Here is a 22,728-nt window from a genome sequence, read left to right as displayed (position 1 = left end):
TTATTTCCACAAATCAATAAGGAATATCGATTAGGGTATTATATCGATAAATTCTTAACGATTTACATCCCTACTGAAGATACAAGCCAAATATCTTTAAAGAATAATTTCAACGTTTATTTGGATTTAGTTACTTCTCTGCTGTCCAGCAATGTCTCAATCAATCTAGTTTATTAGTACTAATTAGCAAAGTTTTCTTGTCTTTCTAAAGTCTTTCTTTTGACAGCCCCCTCGTGGTAAAGTTGTCCGAGTGCAAACTGAGGCAGTATTTGAGACTGATAAAACTTTCGGCGAATCAAAATTTAAGAAATTGTACCGGAAAGTTCATTACTTTGAAGACGGCCAAAAAAAACTCAATCAGAATCAGAAATACTTTAATAATCCCAGAGGGGAAATTAAGATTTTCCGCACAATCCCATTAAAGAGCAGACAAACATTACAGGGAGACAGAACAGGATCGCTGACGGGTCTGCCAACTTCCGGCGCCCCTTACAAAAAAGGTGAGAAACAGGTAAATGCTGGGGAGGGCGGAGGAGAGGGGAGAAAAAAAAATCAGTCTAAGCCTGGGCCCCTGGAGAGGGGGTCCAGACTGAGGCCAAAGAGAGAAAAAACCGTATAGTCATAGCACACATAAACATGTATGTAAGAGGGAAACATGGTAAATGGTAAATGGGTTGTACTTGTTAAGCGCTTTTCTACCTTTTTAAGGAACTCAAAGCGCTTTGACACTATTTCCACATTCACCCATTCACACACTGATGGCACATCAAAGAACACAAAGGACATTAAAGACATTAAAAGAGCAGAGCTGACGCAACCAACCACTTCTATACACAGCCACAAAAGTAAAACTTTAAAAAAGTAAATTATGGCTAGTTGAGCAACAATCGTGTTCCCATGTTTAGTTTTTACTCATTTTTACTAATTGGTTTTTATCTAGTCTGCACTTTGTCTGTGTTATTATTATTATTATTGGCTTTTATCTAGTTTGCACTTTGTCTGTGTTATTACTATTATCATTATTATCAACTCATTCTATTTTTTATTTTCCTATTTTAATGATGTTGGATCTGTGTCGTTGTTGTTGTTGTTGGGGACAAGTGTTGTAAATTAGCTTTGGCTACAAACACTGTGATGCATGCATCGGATAACTGTTTCAGATGTCTATGTTTTTGTATCTGTCCCTATTTCAAATAAACCTCTATATAAAAAAACAAAAATACAAAACAAAACATATACACTGTGGTGACCTCTGCGGTGTTCCACGCCATCGTCTGCTGGGGTGGGCAGAGCATGGCCAGAGACAGTAGCAGACCCAACAAAGCAACCAAGAGAGCCGACTCCATCCTCGGCCGCCCACCAACTCCTGGCCAGCGTCCAGTCCGCACGGATGAGCGAGGATACGTCCAAGGAGACCGAGGTGTCCGATACCTGCTCATTCAGCCAAGACACTGTGAAGCTTGTCTGTCCTGGCTCTCAGCGCCAGCTCCGCAGTCCTGTCTCTTCATCCACATCTCCTCCAGTCTCTCCAAACTCTGCAGTCCTGTCTCTTCATCCACATCTCCCCCAGTCTCTCCAAACTCTGCAGTCCTGTCTCTTCATCCACATTTCCTCCAGTCTCTCCAAACTCTGCAGTCCCGTCTCTTCATCCACATCTCCTCCAGTCTCTCTAAACTCTGCAGTCCTGTCTCTTCATCCACATCTCCCCCAGTCTCTCCAAACTCTGCAATCCTGTCTCTTCATCCACATTTCCTCCAGTCTCTCCAAACTCTGCAGTCCTGTCTCTTCATCCACATCTCCTCCAGTCTCTCCAAACTCTGCAGTCCTGTCTCTTCATCCACATCTCCCCCAGTCTCTCCAAACTCTGCAGTCCTGTCTCTTCATCCACATCTCCTCCGGTCTCTCCAAACTCTGCAGTCCTGTCTCTTCATCCACATCTCCCCCAGTCTCTCCAAACTCTGCAGTCCTGTCTCTTCATCCACATTTCCTCCAGTCTCTCCAAACTCTGCAGTCCTGTCTCTTCATCCACATTTCCTCCAGTCTCTCCAAACTCTGCAGTCCTGTCTCTTCATCCACATCTCCCCAAGTCTCTCCAAACTCTGCAGTCCTGTCTCTTCATCCACATTTCCTCCAGTCTCTCCAAACTCTGCAGTCCTGTCTCTTCATCCACATCTCCTCCAGTCTCTCTAAACTCTGCAGTCCTGTCTCTTCATCCACATCTCCTCCAGTCTCTCCAAACTCTGCAGTCCTGTCTCTTCATCCACATCTCCCCCAGTCTCTCCAAACTCTGCAGTCCTGTCTCTTCATCCACATTTCCTCCAGTCTCTCCAAACTCTGCAGTCCTGTCTCTTCATCCACATCTCCTCCAGTCTCTCTAAACTCTGCAGTCCTGTCTCTTCATCCACATCTCCTCCAGTCTCTCTAATCTCTGCAGTCCTGTCTCTTCATCTACATCTCCTGCAGTCTCTCCAAACGGACTATGGTGTGGCAGAGACCCCATGACCAAAAAGCTCCCGGGAGGCAGATCCAGAAGTTCACAAAAAAAGCACCGCAGAAGTCACCAAAGTGCCACCCCTTGTCACACAGTCCCAAAGGGTCCCCAACCAAAACGCAAAGAAACCCCACATGAAAACAAGAAGGAAACATCCGGAACACAAAAGGTTGACACAAGAGCACAGAGCTCCTGCCACCAGCAGCCACTACAGCGGCGCCATCTTGGGGGGAAAAAACGGGGACAGAAATTTGACCCGGTTATCTTCTCCAAGTCACGACACTGACATTGTCTTTGTGACAGCACGCTTGCTCCCGCTGACGTGCCGGTCCTCAAGTGACGGCGTGATAAGAGCGCACCGTCACAATAAACAAAACAAAACACCGGCGGAAAGCGATAATCCATTAAAAAAAACAATCAAACTGGAGTTTTGACCCGGAGAAGGCAGGTCGGTTAAAAAAACAAAAACTCTGCATCCCAGGGACGCGCGCGGACTTACGGAAATACACGTCCTTTTTGATTTCAATGCGTAAAAAGACATAAAAAGTGTGTTGACGCCAACACTGGTTATTAATGTGATTATCACACAGCAGTCATTTCCATTAGACCAGGGGTCGGCAACCCGCGGCTCTAGAGCCGCATGCGGCTCTTTAGCGCCGCCCTAGTGGCTCTCTGAAGCTTTTTCAAAAATGTATGAAAAATGGAAAAAGATGAGGGGGAAAAAAATATATTTTTTGTTTTAATATGGTTTGTGTAGGAGGACAAACATGACACAAACCTCCCTAATTGTTATAAAGCACACTGTTTATATTAAACATGCTTCACTGATTCCAGTATTTGGCAAGCGCCGTTTTGTCCTACTAATTTTGGCGGTCCTTGAACTCACCGTAGTTTGTTTACATGTATAACTTTCTCCGACTTTCTAGGACGTGTTTTATGCCACTTCTTTTTCTGTCTCATTTTGTCCACCACACTTTTAACGTTGTGCATGAGTGCACAAAGGTGAGTTTTGTTGATGTTATTGACTTGTGTGGAGTGCTAATCAGACATATTTGGTCACTGCATGACTGCAAGCTAATCGATGCTAACATGCTATTTAGGCTAGCTATATGTACATATTGCATCATTATGCCTCATTTGTAGCTATATTTGAGCTCATTTAGTTTCCTTTAAGTCCTCTTAATTCAATTTATATCTCATGACACACTATCTGTATGTAATATGGCTTCTAATTTGTTGCGGCTCCAGACAGATTTGTTTTTGTATTTTTGGTCCAATATGGCTCTTTCAACATTTTGGGTTGCCGACCCCTGCATTAGACAATATTCAAATATAGGTGGTAGTGTTGTAACCATACCAATATTTTGGTACCGCTACTAAAATTATGTTGGTAATTTTCGGTACTTTTCTAAATAAAAGGGGACCACAAAAAATGGCATTATTGGCATAATTTAACAAAAATGTTTAGGGTTCATGAAACATATGTTTATTATTGCAAGTTTGTCCTTAAATAAAATAGTGAACATACTAGACAACTTGTCTTTTAGTAGTAAGTAAACAAACAAAGACTCCTAATTAGTCTGCTGACATATGCAGTAACATATTGTGTCATTTATATTCTATTATTTTGTACACATTATTAAGGACAAGCGGTAGAAAATGAATTATTAATCTACTTGTTCATTTACTGTTAATATCTGCTTACTTTCTCTTCTAACATGTTCTGTCTACACTTCTGTTAAAATGTAATAATCACTCATTCTTCTCTTCTTTGATACTTTACATTAGTTTTGGATGATACCACACATTTGGGTATCAATCCGATACCAAGTAGTTACAGGATCATACATTGGTCATATTCAAAGTCCTCATGTGTCCAGGGACATATTTCCTGACTTTATAAACATAATATACATTTTTTGAAAACGAAAGAAGATGTTGTGATGCCAAAAAATATCGACATAATCATAGTAGTACTACATACTACATATACTATAATATATATAATACTACATTTTGATGCCGGTGAGCTACGGTGTGTAGCAAAGCATGTTTAGCTATTCCTCGTCCTGCAGTGATAATGATACTTGTAAGAAACTTACATTATTTGTCACCATGGAGGCGAGGATTAGTGATTTAGAAGTAGCTAAAACACTGCCGACGGCGGATGGACGTTAGCCGCTAGCTAGCTAGCCATGTCCTAAAGCACCGATTCTTCTTCTCAGTTTTTTTTTTTTCTTCGTTTTTTTTTCATAATTTCAAAATAAAAATATGTTGGCATTTATAGTTCATTAATCTTGAATCTTCATTCATCTTCAATTTCAGTCTTTTGGAGGAGACATATCTTGGTTATTGGTCTTTCCAGTATGCTGTTTTTGGTCTCTAGTCGAACTGTGCGTACAAGACCTTCTGCATCAGGAATAGTTTCCAGTGTTCTCCCCAGTAGCCAGGATCCTCGTGGGGCAGTGGAATCTACCACCACCACAATGTCACCAGGGGCAAAACTTCTCTTGGCTCTGGTCCATCGCTGACGTTCTTGGATTAAAGGTAAGTATTCTTTTGTCCATCGTTTCCAAAAGAGATCTGCCATGTATTGTACTTGTTTCCATCTACATTTGATGTACAGATCCTCCTTTACAAAGAGTCCAGGTGGCAATATTGGATTGGTTTTTAGCAAAAGAAGATGGTTTGGGGTCAGCGCTTCCAGGTCCATGGGGTCATCAGAGGATTTGGTTATGGGTCGGTCATTTAAGATTGCTTCAACCTCACACATTAAAGTTTGCAATCCTTCATCATCAAGTACTTGTTGATGAAAAACAGAGCGCAATACACTCCGTATCATGCGGATTATTCGTTCCCATACACCACCGTGATGGGACGCTGCAGGGGGATTAAAGTTCCACTTTATACCTTGCTGTAGCATAGCGTTCTGGATTTTATCCTAATTCAAGCTGTTCAATGCTTTCTTTCATTCTTTTTCCACTCCTACAAAGTTTGTCCGATCTCAGAGATGAAACTTGACCTCTTGGACAGATGAATCTCCTTAATGCATGGACACAGGAGTCTGTGTCAAGTGTATGTGCAACTTCCAGGTGTACTGCCCTGCTTGCCATGCAGGTGAAAATTACACCCTACCTTTTAACAAGACTTCGTCCTCTTTTGATTTCTATAGGACCGAAGTAGTCCACTCCTACATTCGTGAATGGAGGTTTGTCTGGTTGGATTCTTTCCAAAGGTAACATTTTTTGCTCTCCGACTTTACTCCTCTGTCGTTTGCACACAATAAAGTCATTTATGGCTTTTCTTGCAGCAGAATTGGCTTTGATGATCCAATATTTTTTGCGGAGACAAGACAGCATGTCATTTCTTCCTGTATGTCCGAGTTGCTTATGGATGTGGCGTAATAGTAGTGTGGATATGTGGAGGTCCTTAGAGAGAATAATCGGATGTTTGATTTCTTCAGGGATTGCTAGCCTATTCAGGCGACCACCTACTCTGAGAAGTCCATCCTCCAGCACTGGATCCAATTTGTACAAATGACTGTTTCTTTTGACATTTTTCTCAGTCTGTAGAACAGACATTTCCCCTTGAAATCTTTCACTTTGACTGAATGAGATGCATTCTCTGCTTGGATTAGATCTTGGGGAGATAGCACTGTCCATGAAGTGTGGCTTTAAATACTTGCATCTCCTCTTTAATCTTCTTCTTTAATTTGACAGGATCATTTTCAACACTACTCACAGCAGTTTGAACTTCTTTTCTTTTCTTAGTCAGTTGCAAGAGTGCGGCCTTTACTTTTAAAAGCCAGGCTATTGCAATCTTCAGTCTCATCCAGGATGAGAAGTAGTGGATGAAATAGTTAGTTGGGTTCAACTGACTTTTGACAATGGCATTTACTGTGATGCCAGGTTTGATCTCTGGATCATCAACAGAGATTTTGGATTCAACTTGCAAGATTGGCCATTGGAAAATCTGGTCCTCTTAGCCAATTTTTGTAGCCTAGGAAGCGATCTGCTGTCAGCCCTCTTGATGCTGCATCTGCAGGGTTTTCCTTTGTGCTCACGTATCTCCATTGTGATATGTCGGTAGCATCCCTTACAAAAGAAACTCTGTTTGCTACAAATGTTTTAAAGCGTTTGGTTTCGTTGCTTATGTATTTAAACACGGTTGTGCTATCCGTCCAGAAAAATGATTTTCTCCAGTTTTAACTGTAGATCCTTTCGCAACATTGTGTCAACTTTGACAGCGAGGACAGCTGCAGCCAGCTCCATTCAGGGAATTTTCATTTGTTTTAATGGTGCCACTCTTGATTTCCCTATGATGAATGCAACATGCACTTCTTTGTTTTTGTTTTCCAGTCTTAGATATGAGACGGTTCCGTAGCCACTCTCACTGGCATCCGAAAAGAGATGCAGCTGTGAGTGTGTGATTTGACCAAAGTGTGTAGGCTTCATGCACCCGTCAACTTTAAACTCCTTCATTTTGCTGAGATCTGCTAGCCATCCTGTCCACTGTTGAGAGAAAACGTGTGGTATGGTTTCATCCCATTCAAGCTTTTCCTTGCAGAGCTCCTGCATAATCATTTTGGCTGGGATAGTAAATGGTCCTAGAAATCCTAAAGGGTCGTATACAGAGCTGACCACAGACAAAATGCCACATCTAGTGTGTGGTCTTTCTGGTACAACAACTGTGAACTTGAACACATCAGTTTCCACACACCAGTGTAGTCCTAGGGCTCTTTCCATTGGTAGATTGTCCTTGTCCAAATCCAACTCCTTGATTTCTTTAGCCCTGTGCTCTTGTGGAATAGATGTTAATCCAGCACGGCTGTTGCTGATTCATTTGGACAGAGTAAACCCACCCATTTGGCAGAGAGCAGTCAGATCTTTTACTAATTGTACTGCTTCTTGTTCTGTGGTACTCAAACGTAAACAGTCATCTACATAAAAGTTATGGCGTACTGTGTCTGTCACCTCAGGTGGAAAATGAGCTTGGTGGTCTTCAGCAGTTTTCCTCAAAGCGAAATTTGCACAACTTGGTGATGACACAGCTCCAAATAGATGTACCTTCATCCTATATTCAGTCAGATCTTGCTGCATATCACCGTCAGGCCACCATAAGAATCTCAGGTAGTCGTCATGCTTATCAGACACCTTAACCTGATGGAACATGGCTTTAATGTCTGCCATCAAGGCAACCAGTTCTTGTCTGAATCTGATGAGGACTCCGATAAGTGAGTTGGTAAGATCAGGACCCTGAAGTAGTTCACAGTTCAGTGATGTTCCTTTAAAGACTGCACCACAGTCAAAAACAACTCTTAATGTTCCTTTTTTTTGAGTGATGCACACGATGATGTGGAATATACCAGAGTCTTCCATCTTTTCTATTCAGCTGGTCTGCTGGTACCAATTCAGCATAGCCACTGTCAATCATATCTGTGAGGAAAGATGTATATTCTTTATGGAACTTTTCATTTTTGTTGAACTTGCGTTTCAGGCTCTGGATGCGTTGCTCTGCAATACAACGGTTGTTGGGCATGATGGGATCTTCTTCTTTAAAAGGTAAGTTTAAACAGTAATGTTCATCTTTAATTTTTGCAGAGTGACTCACAATATCAAGAAACTTTTCCTCTTCTCTTGACATTTCCTCTGTTTCCTTACTGGATCTTTCACTGAAATCTTGGTTGTACTGTTTGAGTAATAACTCCTCCAGGTTTAGAATAGATATTCTATTGACATCAGCAACAGGGCAGCCATTATGCCTGCTGGTGTCATCTCCTTTTAAAGGACCATAAATGACCCATCCTAATAGGGTCCTCACTGCGTATGGCCCGTCCTCCTGGCTATTGACCACCTCCCAGGGTTCCAGTACCTTAGAGGCATTTGTGCCAATGAGGAGGTCGATGTCAGAGTCAATTTCAGGTAACGTGATATGATTTAGTTATGGCCAGTGTTTCAAATCCTGCTGTTTTGGAATATTGTGTGGTGAAACTGGCATGGTTTTGTGTGTAAATACATCAGGCAATTGAATAAAGTCATTCGTATTTATCCTGGCTATTTCCAGTCCAGTGATGTGGTAGCTGGTTTCGGGTTTCACTTGATTCATGGTTTTGAGAAGGATGTTTGTTCTTTGTCCTGTAATGTTCAGTCTTTGCATCAGTTTTTCTGTGCAGGATGTGGAGGTGCTTCCATGATCCAAAAATGCATATGTTTGTAATGCTGTGTCTCCCTTGTTGCTTTTAACTTGTACAGGTACAATGGAGTAGATGGAGGGGTCATCCCCGGCCCCTATATGACCACAAGTATGCTTGGGAGGTGGGACAACAGTACTGGTTCCAATTGATTTGGTTTGTGTTTGTTCTGTCTGTTCAATGTGGAGTATTTGTGGATGTTGTTGTTTACAGATTTCACATAATAGACGATTTCTGCAGTCTTGACTTAAATGTCCTATTTTCAGACAGCCAAAACAGACTCTTTTTTCCTTTTAAGAAGTTTATTTTTTCTCTGTGCTTCTTCCTCTTGAATTGTGGACAGCACTCCAGTGTGTGACCAATCTTCTTACAGAACAGACAACTGTGAGATTTGACAATCACATTCCTTTTTCCTTCATTTGACTCCACAGTTTCGATGGGTATTAATGTTGTTGCAAAGCTGCTTCTTGGACTTGACTTTACTCTTGGCTTAGGGACGGATGAGGGTTTGACAGTTGATTGCTTAGTGTCCTGAATGTTACCAAACTGTGGATCAGAGAGTATTTTGACTTGTTTTTCAATAAAGTTCACAAGGTCTGGGAAAATGGCACGATGGCCTTGCTTCTCCTGTAGGTCACAGGCCTTGTTCCTCCACTGCTCTCTGAGCTTGTATGGAAGCTTTAGAGGCCTACTGAAATGAATTTTTTTTATTTAAACGGGGATAGCAGATCTATTCTATGTGTCATACTTGATCATTTCGCGATATTGCCATATTTTTGCTGAAAGGATTTAGTATAGAACAACGACGATAAAGATTGCAACTTTTGGTATCTGATAAAAAAAAGGCTTGCACCTACCGGAAGTAGCGTGATGTAGTCAGTTGAACATATACGCAAAGTTCCCTATTGTTTACAATGATGGCCGCATGAAGTGAGAGAGATTCGGACCGAGAAAGCGACAATTTCCCCATTAATTTGAGCGAGGATGAAAGATTTGTGGATGAGTAAAGTGCAAGTGAAGGACTAGTGGGGAGTTGAAGCTATTCAGATAGGGAAGATGCTGTGAGAGCCGGGGGTGACCTGATATTCAGCTGGGAATGACTACAACAGTAAATAAACACAAGACATATATATACTCTATTAGCCACAACACAACCAGGCTTATATTTAATATGCCACAAATTAATCCTGCATAAAAACACCTGCGTGTTTGTTATGCTAGCTCCTAGCTCCTCTGCTAGCTCCTAGCCCCATAGAACACGCCAATACAATTCAAACACCTGATCAACACACACAATCACTCAGCCCAAAAGACCGTTTACCTAACCCAAGGTTCATAAAGCTTATATATTTTTAAAAAGTTACGTACGTGACACGCACATACGGTCAAGTTATCGAATGTTTAGCAGCCAAGGCTGCATACTCACGGTACCTGATATTCAGCTGGGAATGACTACAACAGTAAATAAACACAAGACATATATATACTCTATTAGCCACAACACAACCAGGCTTATATTTAATATGCCACAAATTAATCCTGCATAATAACACCTGCGTGTTTGTTATGCTAGCTCCTAGCTCCTCTGCTAGCTCCTAGCTCCATAGAACACGCCAATACAATTCAAACACCTGATCAACACACACAATCACTCAGCCCAAAAGACCGTTCACCTAACCCAAGGTTCATAAAGCTTATATATTTTTAAAAAGTTACGTACGTGACGCACACGTACGGTACGGTACGTGTTATGCTAGCTCCTAGCTCCTCTGCTAGCTCCTAGCTCCATAGAACACGCCAATACAATTCAAACACATGATCAACACACACAATCACTCAGCCCAAAAGACCGTTCACCTAACCCAAGGTTCATAAAGCTTATATATTTTTAAAAAGTTACGTACGTGACGCACACGTACGGTACGGTACGTGTTATGCTAGCTCCTAGCTCCTCTGCTAGCTCCTAGCTCCATAGAACACGCCAATACAATTCAAACACATGATCAACACACACAATCACTCAGCCCAAAAGACCGTTCACCTAACCCAAGGTTCATAAAGCTTATATATTTTAAAAAAGTTACGTACATACGCAAAAAAAAGCCAAAGCTGCATACTCACAGTAGCACATCTGCGTCTTTGTCATCCAAATCAAAGTAATCCTGTTAAGAGTCTGTGTTGTCCCAGTTCTCTACAGGCGTCTGTGTATCCAAGTCAAATGTCCTCCTGGTTAGAGTCTCTGTTATCCGAGTTCTTCCATCTTGACTGCATCTTCCGGGAATGTAAACAAAGAAGCGCCGGCTGTGTACTGTTGTTGCTGACTACGTTCGAAAAATACGTCCATTTCGCACCGACAACTTTCTTCTTTGCTTGCTCAGCTTCCTTCTCCATAATGCAATGAACATGATTGCAACAGATTCACGAACACAGATGTCCAGAATACTGTGGAATTATGAAATGAAAACAGAGCTTTTTCGTATTGGCTTCAATGTGGAAGGCATACCCGTGTTCGCCGGGCTACGTCACGCGCATACGTCATCCTCAGAGGCGTTTCGAACCGGAAGTTTAGCGGCAAATTTAAAATGTCACTTTATAAGTTAACCCGGCCGTATTGGCATGTGTTATAATGTTAAGATTTCATCATTGATATATAAACTATCAGACTGCGTGGTCGGTAGTAGTGGGTTGTTAAAGAGGTTCATTTAGCCTACTAATGTGTATTTATAAATAGTTGATAGTAGTAGTGGGTTTCAGTAGGCCTTTAGGATGATGGTCCTCATATTAGAAACAACATTCATTTCTTCCATATAGGCCAGATTTCCCATTGCATTGGAACAACTTCTGAGGAATAGAGAGAATGCTCTCAATCCTTTTATATCCTCCAATTAAATTGTTCCCCAGGAAAAAGCCTTTTTCATGTATGCTTTTGCAATATGATATTCATTACCAAAATTTTCCTTGAGTAGCTGTCTTGCCTTCTGGTAGCCTGGGACGGAGGCAAATGTTGGCAACTTTGAACCAGCTCTTTTGGATGCCCTCTAGTATATTGTTCCAAATAATGCAAACAGTCATAGTTGTCACACTTTTTCTCCACTCCATATTCAAATGCCCTTATAAAGGTTTCATACTGAAACGAATCTCCATCAACCACAGGTACGTCTCTTGATGGTAAAGAGGAATGGACATTCTGCTTGACCAATAAGGCATTGAAATCATGTTGTCCTTTTAGTAAATCAAGAATGTGATCTTGTTTGATGGCATTTGTGACAGGGGATGTAGTGTGAACTGTATGACCTTTAACATCATCTTTTTTAATTTGTAAAGTTGATTTTGACAGATTGTCAGTTTGCATTAAAGAGAGAGCAGCCTGTCTTGGAGTCATGTAATGAGCTTTGGTATATTTTTCATATATGAATTGTTTTGGCTTCCCGACCTGTGTGTCAGAGAGGGGCATTGTTTTCTTTGGAGCAGCAGCTCCCTTGTGGGATTCAGAGCTCATTCTTGACACTCTTGATCCTTCCCTAGATCCCATGGTTGCAAAAACTTGCTCCCTTGCATTTGCTGCTGCCAGCTTGGTTTCCATTTCCAACTTTTCCTTTTCCATTCTGAGTTGTTCCTGTTGTTTTGCGAATTGTTCCTGTTGAATTCTTTGTTGTGATTCAATCTGATGTTTCTTCTCCAATGCAGCAGCCTCTGCCATGAGAGCAGCCTTTTCGGCCCGGGCTCGAATGCGAGCAGATGAGGTAGAAGAGGTTGTTGATGTTATGGAACTGCGTGTGATTGAGACATTCGATGCACTGTCCTGGGCTCCAATATCAGAAAGTGTAACACATGAATGTTCATCATGGGCAAGTGGGACATGCATTTCATCTTGGACTTGCGTTTCCACTGAGCCATGTGTTTCAGAAACATGCAATTGTGACTCCTCTTCCACAGGGGCAGTGTCATGTGTGGTTAGCTTTTTCACTTCTGATATCCATTCATGCACAAGTTTTATGAAACCTTCTAGTATCTTAATCTTTTCTTGAAACCAGTCATTTTTTCTATCAAGTTCCTCTTCAGGCAATGCTAAGGCAATCAATGAGGAATGATTTTCTCTTGCCTCTCCACACAAATGAATCAATTCATCCAAGGGACCTCTTACAGCATTTGCATTTTCATCATTTTCATTTGAATGCATGAGTTGTTTCATTGTGTCCCTTATTTTAGCAGCTTTTTAACACATGCTCCTATTGCTTTATGGTAATTGTCAACTTTCATTTCCAAGCCTTTGGCAGTATACGTTATGGCTCTTTTTCCCTTTCCAAAATATTGTACATTTTCCTTTTCAGGATCCACATTTTCGCCACCTTGTGGCTGTACATCATCTTTGCCACCAGACATAATTGGCCAAGTCTCTCCCTTGTGCTGCTTTCAGCTCCACACAACTCACCCTATAGAGCTGGCAGGTGTTTCCAATCACCCTGGCTGATGAGCAGCAGCGTGGCCGTGGCACAGTTCGTCCTCTTGCGGCTTTTTGATGTCCTTCGGTGTTCTTCTTGCTGTCCTTTTCACTCGAAGAGCACCGTTCTTACTTGATTGTAATGGCAATCTTCACCTTCAAATGTTCCAATTTATTGTCATTACTCAACAGGTTTGAGGGAGTGATCCTACGCAGTAGCAAACATTGTATATGAAGTGAGGTCCCGTCGGAAATCCAGTTTATGCATATTTATTAATGAACTTGCAGGGTGAATGAAACATACCAGGGATTATTGCGGTGATATTGTGTTATATGTTCTCCTGCCTGTTGCTGTCTGCTGTTGGTAAGAACGGTTTGTGCTCCCACACCTGAGTCCTTCCTCGTTTGGCTCACCTGTGCTCCTACATATGCCTTCCCCCCGGCACTGCTCAACCAAAAAGCCCGCCACCTAGTGACAAAAGAAAGTAATGCCAACACAAATATAAGGATGCCTTAAAGGCCTACTGAAATGAATTTTTTTTTATTTAAACGGGAATAGCAGATCCATTCTATGTGTCATACTTGATCATTTCGCGATATTGCCATATTTTTGCTGAAAGGATTTAGTAGAGAAAATCGACGATAAAGTTCGCAACTTTTGCTCGCTGATAAAAAAAAAAGCCTTGCCTGTACCGGAAGTAGCGTGACGTCACAAGCGGTAGTGCTGCTCACAATTCCCGTTGTTTACAATGGAGCGAGAGAGATTCGGACCGAGAAAGTGATGATTACACCATTAATTTGAGCGAGGATGAAAGATTCATAGATGAGGAACGTTACAGTGAATGACTTGAAAGGCAGTGATGGACGTATCTTTTTTCGCTCTGACCGTAACTTAGGTACAAGCTGGCTCATTGGATTCCACACTCTCTCCTTTTTCTATTGTGGATCTCAGATTTGTATTTTAAACCATTTTAGATACTATATCCTCTTGAAAATGAGAGTCGAGAACGCGAAATGGACATTCACAGTGACTGAACATGTAAATACACGATTAATAATTCAGCTTTGCGAGGCTAAAAAAATAGAAGCTAACCTAGCTACGTAGCCAACTTGATAGCAGCAGTCTCAAATGCAGATAGAATCTAAATTTTAAAAAAAACCTGACTGGATGGATAGACAGAAGATCAATAATACTATTAAACCATGAACATGTAAATACACGATTAATAATATTCCGCTTGGCGAAGCTAAAAAAACAGAAGCTAACCTAGCTGCGTAGCTAACTTAGATGCGGCGGCGGGCGTTGTACGCTTTTGACGACACCCCGGCCGCCATCAGAGTCGGCAAGAAACATATATTTCCCCAAAGTTACGTACGTCACATGCACATATCGACACGCACGTACGGGCAATCGATCAAATGTTTGGAAGCCAAAGCTAGACTCACTGTAGTGCGTCTGTTATCCTGCTCAAAACACAACACAACCTCCTGGTGTTGGTGTTGCTGTAGTCCGCTGCTCCACCGGCTCCAACTTTCTTATTTGCAGTCTCCATTGTCCATTAAACAAATTGCTCAATCGCTTTATTAACAAGCGGTAACTGGTTGTAGTTCAAAAAGTAACGCACACACATACACGAGCGGCTGTTAGCCAAAAGTCACGATCACACACACTCAAGTTCTCCGCCAACTCACTTGCGCATGCGCGTTCCTCAAACCCTTAAAGACACAGTACACTAATGCAAATATCACGGATATTAACAGTATTGTACTTAGCCGCTAAGACACCGATCCATCCCACCTACAACGTTCTTCTTCATTAAACAAATTGCAAAAGATTCAGAATACTGTGGAATTTTGTCAAAGAAAACAAGAGGCTTTTCTATCGGGTCCGATGGGGTCCAACCACTTCCGTTGCTTTTGTGACGTCACGCGCATAAATCATATCCAAAGGAGTTTTTCAACCGGAAGTGTGGCGGGAATTTTAAAATGTCACTTTATAAGTTAACCCGGCCGTATTGGCATGTGTTGCAATGTTAAGATTTCATCATTGATATATAAACTATCAGACTGCGTGGTCACTAGTAGTGGCTTTCAGTAGGCCTTTAAATGGCTCCTACATATATATATATATATGTGTGTGTGTATATATATATATATATATATATATATATATATATATATATATATATATATATATATATATATATATATATATATATAAATATTCATACCTGTTTTTTTATTTATTAATTATATATAATACCAACTTGTCAGCTTTTTGTCATTACATGATGCCTTTATTTCTATTTTTACATTTTGACAGAGGGAGGTATTTTAAAAAAATATGTATGTTTTTAAGTGATGTACATGTATGTGTACATGTAGATGCTGTACCGGGACAGATCCATTAAGAGTTTGAGCAGAAATATGTCCCATAGGAATTAACTATACACAATAAAACATTGACAAAATGATGTGTCACATGATTGGTTTTTGAAGTAACACTTTTGTGACATGAAAAAAACACAACAGATGTAAATAAATCAAGGCGTTTACTTTTTGATATTAATATAAACGTCAAAGCAGTTTGGCTAATGAAGATGAAGTCTCATAAACAAGCTTTGTTCTTCTCCAACAACGCCTCCTTGTAGTTCAGTGCAACACTTTGGCCAACAAAAATAAAGACTAGTGACACCTCTCACATCGAATACACAATCTTCACAGCCAGCGTTCAATTCAATGAGATGACAAAACATTTGAGCTAGTATTGATGTTAATTGAACACTGATACAGTTTGCAGTTAAATAAAGGAGAAGTGAACATCCCAGCAGGAAAGGTGTAAAACAGTACTTGCAACGCGGTGCCTCCCTGTTTAAAGTGTCACCTTTTATTGTTAGATTTAAAGCCCAAATACCTCCATATTGTACTTCACACCGTCATTATTAACCTGTACAATTGTAGTTTTCTGCCTTTCTTCCTCTTCAAGATGTTATTGCTTGTGTGCACTTTGTGTGTGCGCCTCGACCCTGTAGTCACTCGGGTGAAAGAGCAGAAGCGGTACTTTTCAAAGGTGGTATCGTACCGATTTCTATTGATTGTAATGTATATAATGTAATGTATTGTGGCCAAACAGCTCCATTTTTGTTTCATCTGACATCACATGGACAAAGATAAGACCTTCTGGAGGAAAGTTCTGTGGGAGAAAAGGTAACACCTTTAATCCCAGGAACACCACTCCTACCGTCAAGCATGGTGGTGGTCGTATTATGCTCTGGGCCTGTTTTACTGCCAATGGAACTGGTGCTTTAAATGGGACAAAGAAAAAGGAGGATTACCTCCAAATTCTTCAGGACAATCTAAAATCATCAGCCCCGGAGGTTGGGTCTTGGGCGCAGTTGGGTGTTCCAACAGGACAATGACCCCAAACACACCTCAAAAGTGGTCAAGGAATGTCTAAATCAGGCTAGAATTAAGGTTTTAGAAAGGCCTTCCCAAAGTTGTGGACAATGCTGAAGAAACAAGTCTATGTCAGAAAACCAACAAATTTAGCTTAACTGCACCAATTTTGTCTAGAGGAGTGGTCAAAAATTCAAGCAGAAGCTTGTGGATGGCTACCAAAAGCGCCTTATTGCAGGTAAACTTGCCAAGGGACATTTAAGCAAATATTAACATTGCTGTATGTATACTTTTGACCCAGCACATTTGCTCACATTTTCAGTAGAGCCATAATAAATTCATAAAAGAAGCAAACTTCATGAATGTTTTTAGTGAGCAACAAGTATGTGCTCCAATCACTACATCACAACAAAATAAGAGTTTTAGAAATGATTGGACACTCAAGACAGCCATGATATGATGTTCTTTACAAGTGGATGTAAACTTTTGATCGCGACTGTATATATGCATGTGTATATGTATATATATCCATCCATCCATCCATTTTTTACCACTTATCCCTTTCGGAGTGGCGGGGGGTGCTGGAGCCTATCTCAGCTACAATCGGGTGGAAGGCGGGGTATGTATATATATATATATATATATATATATATATATATACTGTATATTTATGTATATATGTTCAGTTTAACAGTCCAGTTGTGATTGATTGAATGCCGTGAGAATTATACTGGACATTCTTTTGTAATTGCCACAAAATAACGTGTAGTATTTTATTAATTTCTTGCCAGAAATATTTTTATTTTGTCGATATTTTCAAAGCAGAATATTGTCCTTCGGGCCCTCTGGCACCTCATGGGGGACCCGTCAAATCTGTGCCTCTCAAGACCTCACTGTTGCCTTTGTAAGCTCATGTTACTTCTCAACTAGTCAACGTTGATGCTAATCGACCTGTTTGTTCTCCTTTTTACTGAATGTGAAAGCAAAAGTGAGTCCACAAATAACCGAATCGTAAAGCAGAATCGAAAATGAAATCTGAATTGGTAAAACCTTATCTATTTCCATCCCAGCATGTGTTTGTCTTCTTGTGTCCTGCAGGCGTCTGTGAAAAATATCGTCCACCTGAGCAGCAGGAGGGGTCCTCCAGTATGGAGCAGAAGAGGTCAATGCACCTCCACGTGAAAGAAGAGGAGCCACAGCCCCCTCACTTTGAAGTTGAAGGAAAACAGCGGTTGTCCCCCCACTTCATAGAAGAAGACAAGGGACACCTCATCAGTGTGAAGAGTGACGATGATGAGGTCAAAGGTGAGAGTGAACAGAAGTGGAGCTTCAGGACGCGGACGGAGGAGCCACAGCCCTCCCACATTAAGAAGGAAGCGGAATACCCACTGACACCCCATTTTAAAGAGAAAGCTGTGGACCCACTGACCCCTCACATTAAAGAGGAAGAGGAGGAACACAGCATCAGTCAGCAGGGAGAGCATCTTGAAGGACTGGAGGAGTTTGATGTCACCAAGATGCCAGTGACTGGTGTCCCTGTGAAGAGTGAAAATGATGAGGTCAAAGGTGAGGGTGAGGAGAAGAGAGAGGCAAAGCCTCCAAGCAGCAGCTCAACACAACACATGACAACAGAAGGTGATGGAGACCACTGTGGAGGATCACAAGCAGACAAGATGTTAGCTCCACTATCAGATAGTGAGGACACAACGTCACACTCTCCTGACACTGATGATGAACACTCTAAAGATGGTAAGACATGTCACACTGACAACACTCACCTCACATGTTCTCACTGTGACAAAACTTTTAAATATCCAAGTAAATTGAAAAGACACATGAGAACACACACTGGAGAAAAACCTTTTTCATGTTCAATCTGCGGTAAAGATTTTATTCATAGGCACGATTTGAAAAGACACATGAGAACACACACTGGCGAAAAACCTTTTTCATGTTCAATCTGTGGTAAAGATTTTACTCAAAGCCACGATTTGAAAGAACACATGAGAATACACACTGGAGAAAAACCTTTTTCCTGCTCAGAATGTGGTAAAAGTTTTATAACAAATCGATGTTTAAAAGTACACATGAAAACACACACAGGAGAAAAACCTTTTAAATGTTCAGTATGTGGTAAAAGTTTTATACAAAGACATAATTTGAAAGCACACATGAGAACACACACTGGAGAAAAACCTTTTTCATGTTCAACCTGCGGTAAAGATTTTACTCGACAGCACCATTTCAAAGCACACATGAGAATACACACTGGAGAAAAACCTTTTATATGTTCAGTATGTGGTAAAAGTTATATAGAAAGACAGCAATTGAAAGTACACATGAGAACGCACTCTGGTGAAAAACCATACTCCTGTTCAAGCTGCAACAAAAGCTTTCGTCACCTAAACACTCTTACAGTACACATGAGAACACACCCATGAGTTAAAGTGTTGAGTTGCAGTGTGTGTGGTGAAAGATGGTCTTCTAAGTACCAGAGTAAGAAACACAAGTGTGCTGGTGAGAACAGCAGCAGCAAATGAAACTGCAGGATTTGAAATAAACTGTCAAAAGTTTAACTTTGACTTTCTAACAACATCAGCACATATAACATGTGTGACATCATTGTTGTGTGTGTGCAACACAATCTTGTTAATATGATTCTAACATTTATAGATTAGACACTTCAGATTAGTGCTTTTATTTCAGTCAAGTTCATGAGTTAATATACACATTTGTGTACTTTAAAATGAACAGAACAATTGGACTGAAAAGGTGAGAATAAACAGTACATAAAATATGTTACATGCAGTAAACATTTTAAGTGTAGATATTCATAATTCACTTTCATATGTTTCATAAGTTTTTTTAAATAATGAAGGGTTACATATTTTATTTTCTAATTGTAGATGATTCCATAGATGAACTCCTTTATATGATATACATATTTGTTTTACATGTGTTCATACCTTTGCTTTTGTGTACTCATAAATCCCTCTTAGTTCATATTTACTGGTTCACATCTGAAACATCTTCTGGACCACTTCTGGAAGCATATTATTATTTACTTTATACATCATTTGAGCAGTTCTCTTTTATACAAGATCATTTACTTTTAAAATGTGTGACTTTATGAATCATTTGTTGGGTCTCTATAATCCATTTTATTAATTGTCTTTATTACTCTCTTGTGTAATATGAATATTGTTGTGTGATTGTTTTATATGTATGTCCCCAGACCTTTATGCAATAAACAATGTATGCTTCAACTAAAGTTGGGTACAATAAATGTAGTTAATATTTGTGGGTATGTATTTTATTCTATTTATTATCGCAGTCAATTTTTTAATGTTTTCTTTATATGACTTCCATGTAGTTTCCAGCTTACTTCATCATCTAGACTAAGTCAGCCTGGAGGATGTGTGTAATGTTGAGATGTATTGGAGATGCCTTGGTTTGTTTGGATGTTGTCAACCTGTCTTTTTTGATTGATTGAAACTTTTATTAGTAGGTTGCACAGTGAAGTACATATTCCGTACAATTGACCACTAAATGGTAACACCCCAATAAGTTTTTCAACTTGTTTAAGTCGGGGTCCACTTAAATTGATTCATGATACAGATATTTACTATCAGATATATACTATCATCATAATACTGTCATCACACAAGATAATCATCAGGGTATATACATTGAATTATTTACAATCCGGGGTGTGGGGGGGCGGGGGTGTTAGGTTTGGTTGTTATCATCAGTCATCAACAATTAGAAATGGATATTGAAACAGTGTAAGTCTGACTTGGTAGGATACTGTATGTACAGCAAGTAGTGGGCATAGAGAGAGAGAGAGATCGGAAGGCATAAGAAAAAGTATCTACATTTGATTATTAACAATCCGGGGAGGGTGTTAGTTTAGGGTTGTAGTTGCCTGGAGGTGTACATTAATTGCGGTTTTGAAGGAGGATAGAGATGCCCTTTCTTTTATACCTGTTGGGAGTGCATTCCACATTGATGTGGCATAGAAAGAGAATGAGTTAAGACCTTTGTTAGTTCGGAATCTGGGTTTAACGTGGTTAGTGGAGCTCCCCTTGGTGTTGTGGTTATGGCGGTCATTTACGTTAAGGAAGTAGTTTGACATGTACTTCGGTATCAGGGAGGTGTAGCGGATTTTATAGACTAGGCTCAGTGCAAGTTGTTTTACTCTGTCCTCCACCTTGAGCCAGCCCACTTTGGAGAAATGGGTAGGAGTGAGGTGGGATCTGGGGTGGAGGTCTAGAAGTAATCTGACTAGCTTGTTCTGGGATGTTTGGAGTTTAGATTTGAGGGTTTTGGAGGTGATAGGGTACCAGGAGGTGCATGCGTAATCGAAAAAGGGTTGAACGAGAGTTCCCGCCAGAATCCTCATGGAGCTTTTGTTAACCAGAGAGGAGATTCTATAGTGAAATCTCATTCGTTGGTTGACCTTTTTGATTACCTTGGTTGCCATTTTATCACAGGAAAGATTAGCCTCTACAATGGAACCTAGGTAGGTGACCTCATCTTTCCTGGTGATAACAATGTCACCCACTTTTATAGTGAAGTCATTGACTTTCTTAAGGTTGATGTGGGACCCAAACAGGATGGATTCCGTTTTACCCAAGTGTATGGATAGCTTGTTGTCAGCGAGCCAGGTGCAAGTTCTACAGAGTTCAGCACTGAGGATTTTCTCCACCTGTGACTTGTCCTTGCCTGATACCAGCAGGGCAGAGTCATCCGCAAACAAGAACAATTCACAGTCGCATGCCGATGACAAGTCGTTTATGTATACTAGGAACAGTAAAGGCCCCAATATACTGCCTTGGGGGACTCCACAGTTTACTGAGAGGGGGTGGGGGGGACACAGTGCCGTTCACCTCTACCACCTGTTTCCTAGGCTCCCGTCCAAGTAAGATTGCATCCAGCTCCATGAGGTTTTGTCAAATCCGATTGCTCTGAGCTTATCCAACAGTATAGCGTGGTTAACGGTGTCAAAGGCCTTCTGAAGGTCCAACATGACCATGCCGCAGTATTTGCCCGCGTCCACCTCATGTTTGATGTGGTCGGTCAGATAGAGAAGGCATGTGTCAGTGGAGTGGTTAGTTCTGAAGCCGGATTGGAATTTGTACATGAGTTTATTAGTGGCAAGGTACGTAACTATCGACCTGTTCATAAACTACTTTTTCCATTACTTTCGAAATGGAACTGAGAATAGAAACAGGTCGGTAGTTGCCAGGTTCCAATTTGCTTACATTTTTAAAGAGGGGAGTTACTCTTGCTATCTTAAAATCTTTTGGTACTTGGCCTTGTGAAATTGAGAGGTTTATTATGTGCGTGATGATTGGGGCAATGATGGAGGCAGAGTCCCTGAGAAATCTGGAGGGGATATTGTCAAGGCCGGTGGCCTTGTTTGGGTGGAGCGCGCTCAATTTTTTAAGCACCTCATCAGCTGAGACCATTTCTAATTTGAAATCATTGTTGGATACTCCTAGCTTTCTGTAGAAGGCTTTAATGTGTCAATTGTTCTATTTAAAAATGTTGTCAGATCTCGCGAGAGAAACAAGCAACCAGCTCTATTACTTCTTCTTCTTACTGGCAGTTTGCAGCCATGACTTGAAAGGTTCATACTGCCACCTACCGGACTGTAGAATGTAGTGAGGGCCATAGGACAAAAGGAAGAAATCCCGTTAAGAATCTGTGGAGGGCAGCAATACACCTAAGATGTTCTACTAGTCTGCTGGAAATAGAAAGAAGAAGAAGAAGGAGGAAAAAGCAAGATGGTTTTTTGGGGAGAAAGTCTAAACGTGGGCATTATAGTTCTGTATTTTTAATCAGTGCATACATGTGCACATATATGTGGTTTTATATAGGGTACCTTTTATTTTGTTTCCCGATTATCCTGGTTCCTTGATTTTTGTAAGTAAAAATAATCTTCAATCGCGCTGCTGGATCAGTTTGAATTACTGGATGGATAGCGGGAAAAGGAACAATATGTGACAAGGAAGGCTGTGCATGGTGCGAGTCAGACAAGATGCCAAGTGGAACAAACATTTGAACAAAGAGGTTATAGTATGGGTGTTAAACTTTGGCCCGTGGGCCAAATTTGGCCCGTTGTGTAATTTCACTTGGCCCTTGAGGCAATATCAAATTAACACTAGAGCTGGCCCGCCGATTATATTCAGCGGCGGTGCCGCGGTA

General features: G+C 40.8%; 1 protein-coding gene across 8 annotated transcripts in view; it reads left to right on the top strand.

The window, feature by feature from the left end:
* LOC133639731 (gastrula zinc finger protein XlCGF57.1-like) overlaps positions 1-22,728 on the top strand; it is a 145,181-nt gene that overhangs the window by 2,243 nt on the left and 120,210 nt on the right. The window contains exons 2-4 of one of the 8 annotated variants that reach the window (XM_062033310.1): positions 4,817-5,038; positions 7,988-8,052; positions 17,617-19,749. The exons of 4 other annotated variants lie outside the window; for them this stretch is intronic. In XM_062033310.1, the coding sequence (XP_061889294.1) occupies positions 7,995-8,052; positions 17,617-18,959 (1,401 nt within the window). In that variant the 5' untranslated portion in view covers positions 4,817-5,038; positions 7,988-7,994 and the 3' untranslated portion in view covers positions 18,960-19,749. Of the gene's footprint in view, positions 1-4,816; positions 5,039-5,663; positions 5,727-7,987; positions 8,053-17,616; positions 19,750-22,728 lie in introns of those variants that run through there. 3 more of the 8 variants (XM_062033311.1, XM_062033312.1, XM_062033307.1) reach the window with 3 other exon arrangements.

The sequence above is a fragment of the Entelurus aequoreus genome, linkage group LG22 (assembly GCF_033978785.1).
Source record: "Entelurus aequoreus isolate RoL-2023_Sb linkage group LG22, RoL_Eaeq_v1.1, whole genome shotgun sequence".
NCBI lineage: Eukaryota > Metazoa > Chordata > Actinopteri > Syngnathiformes > Syngnathidae > Entelurus > Entelurus aequoreus.
This window is presented reverse-complemented; position numbering and strand designations above follow the sequence as displayed.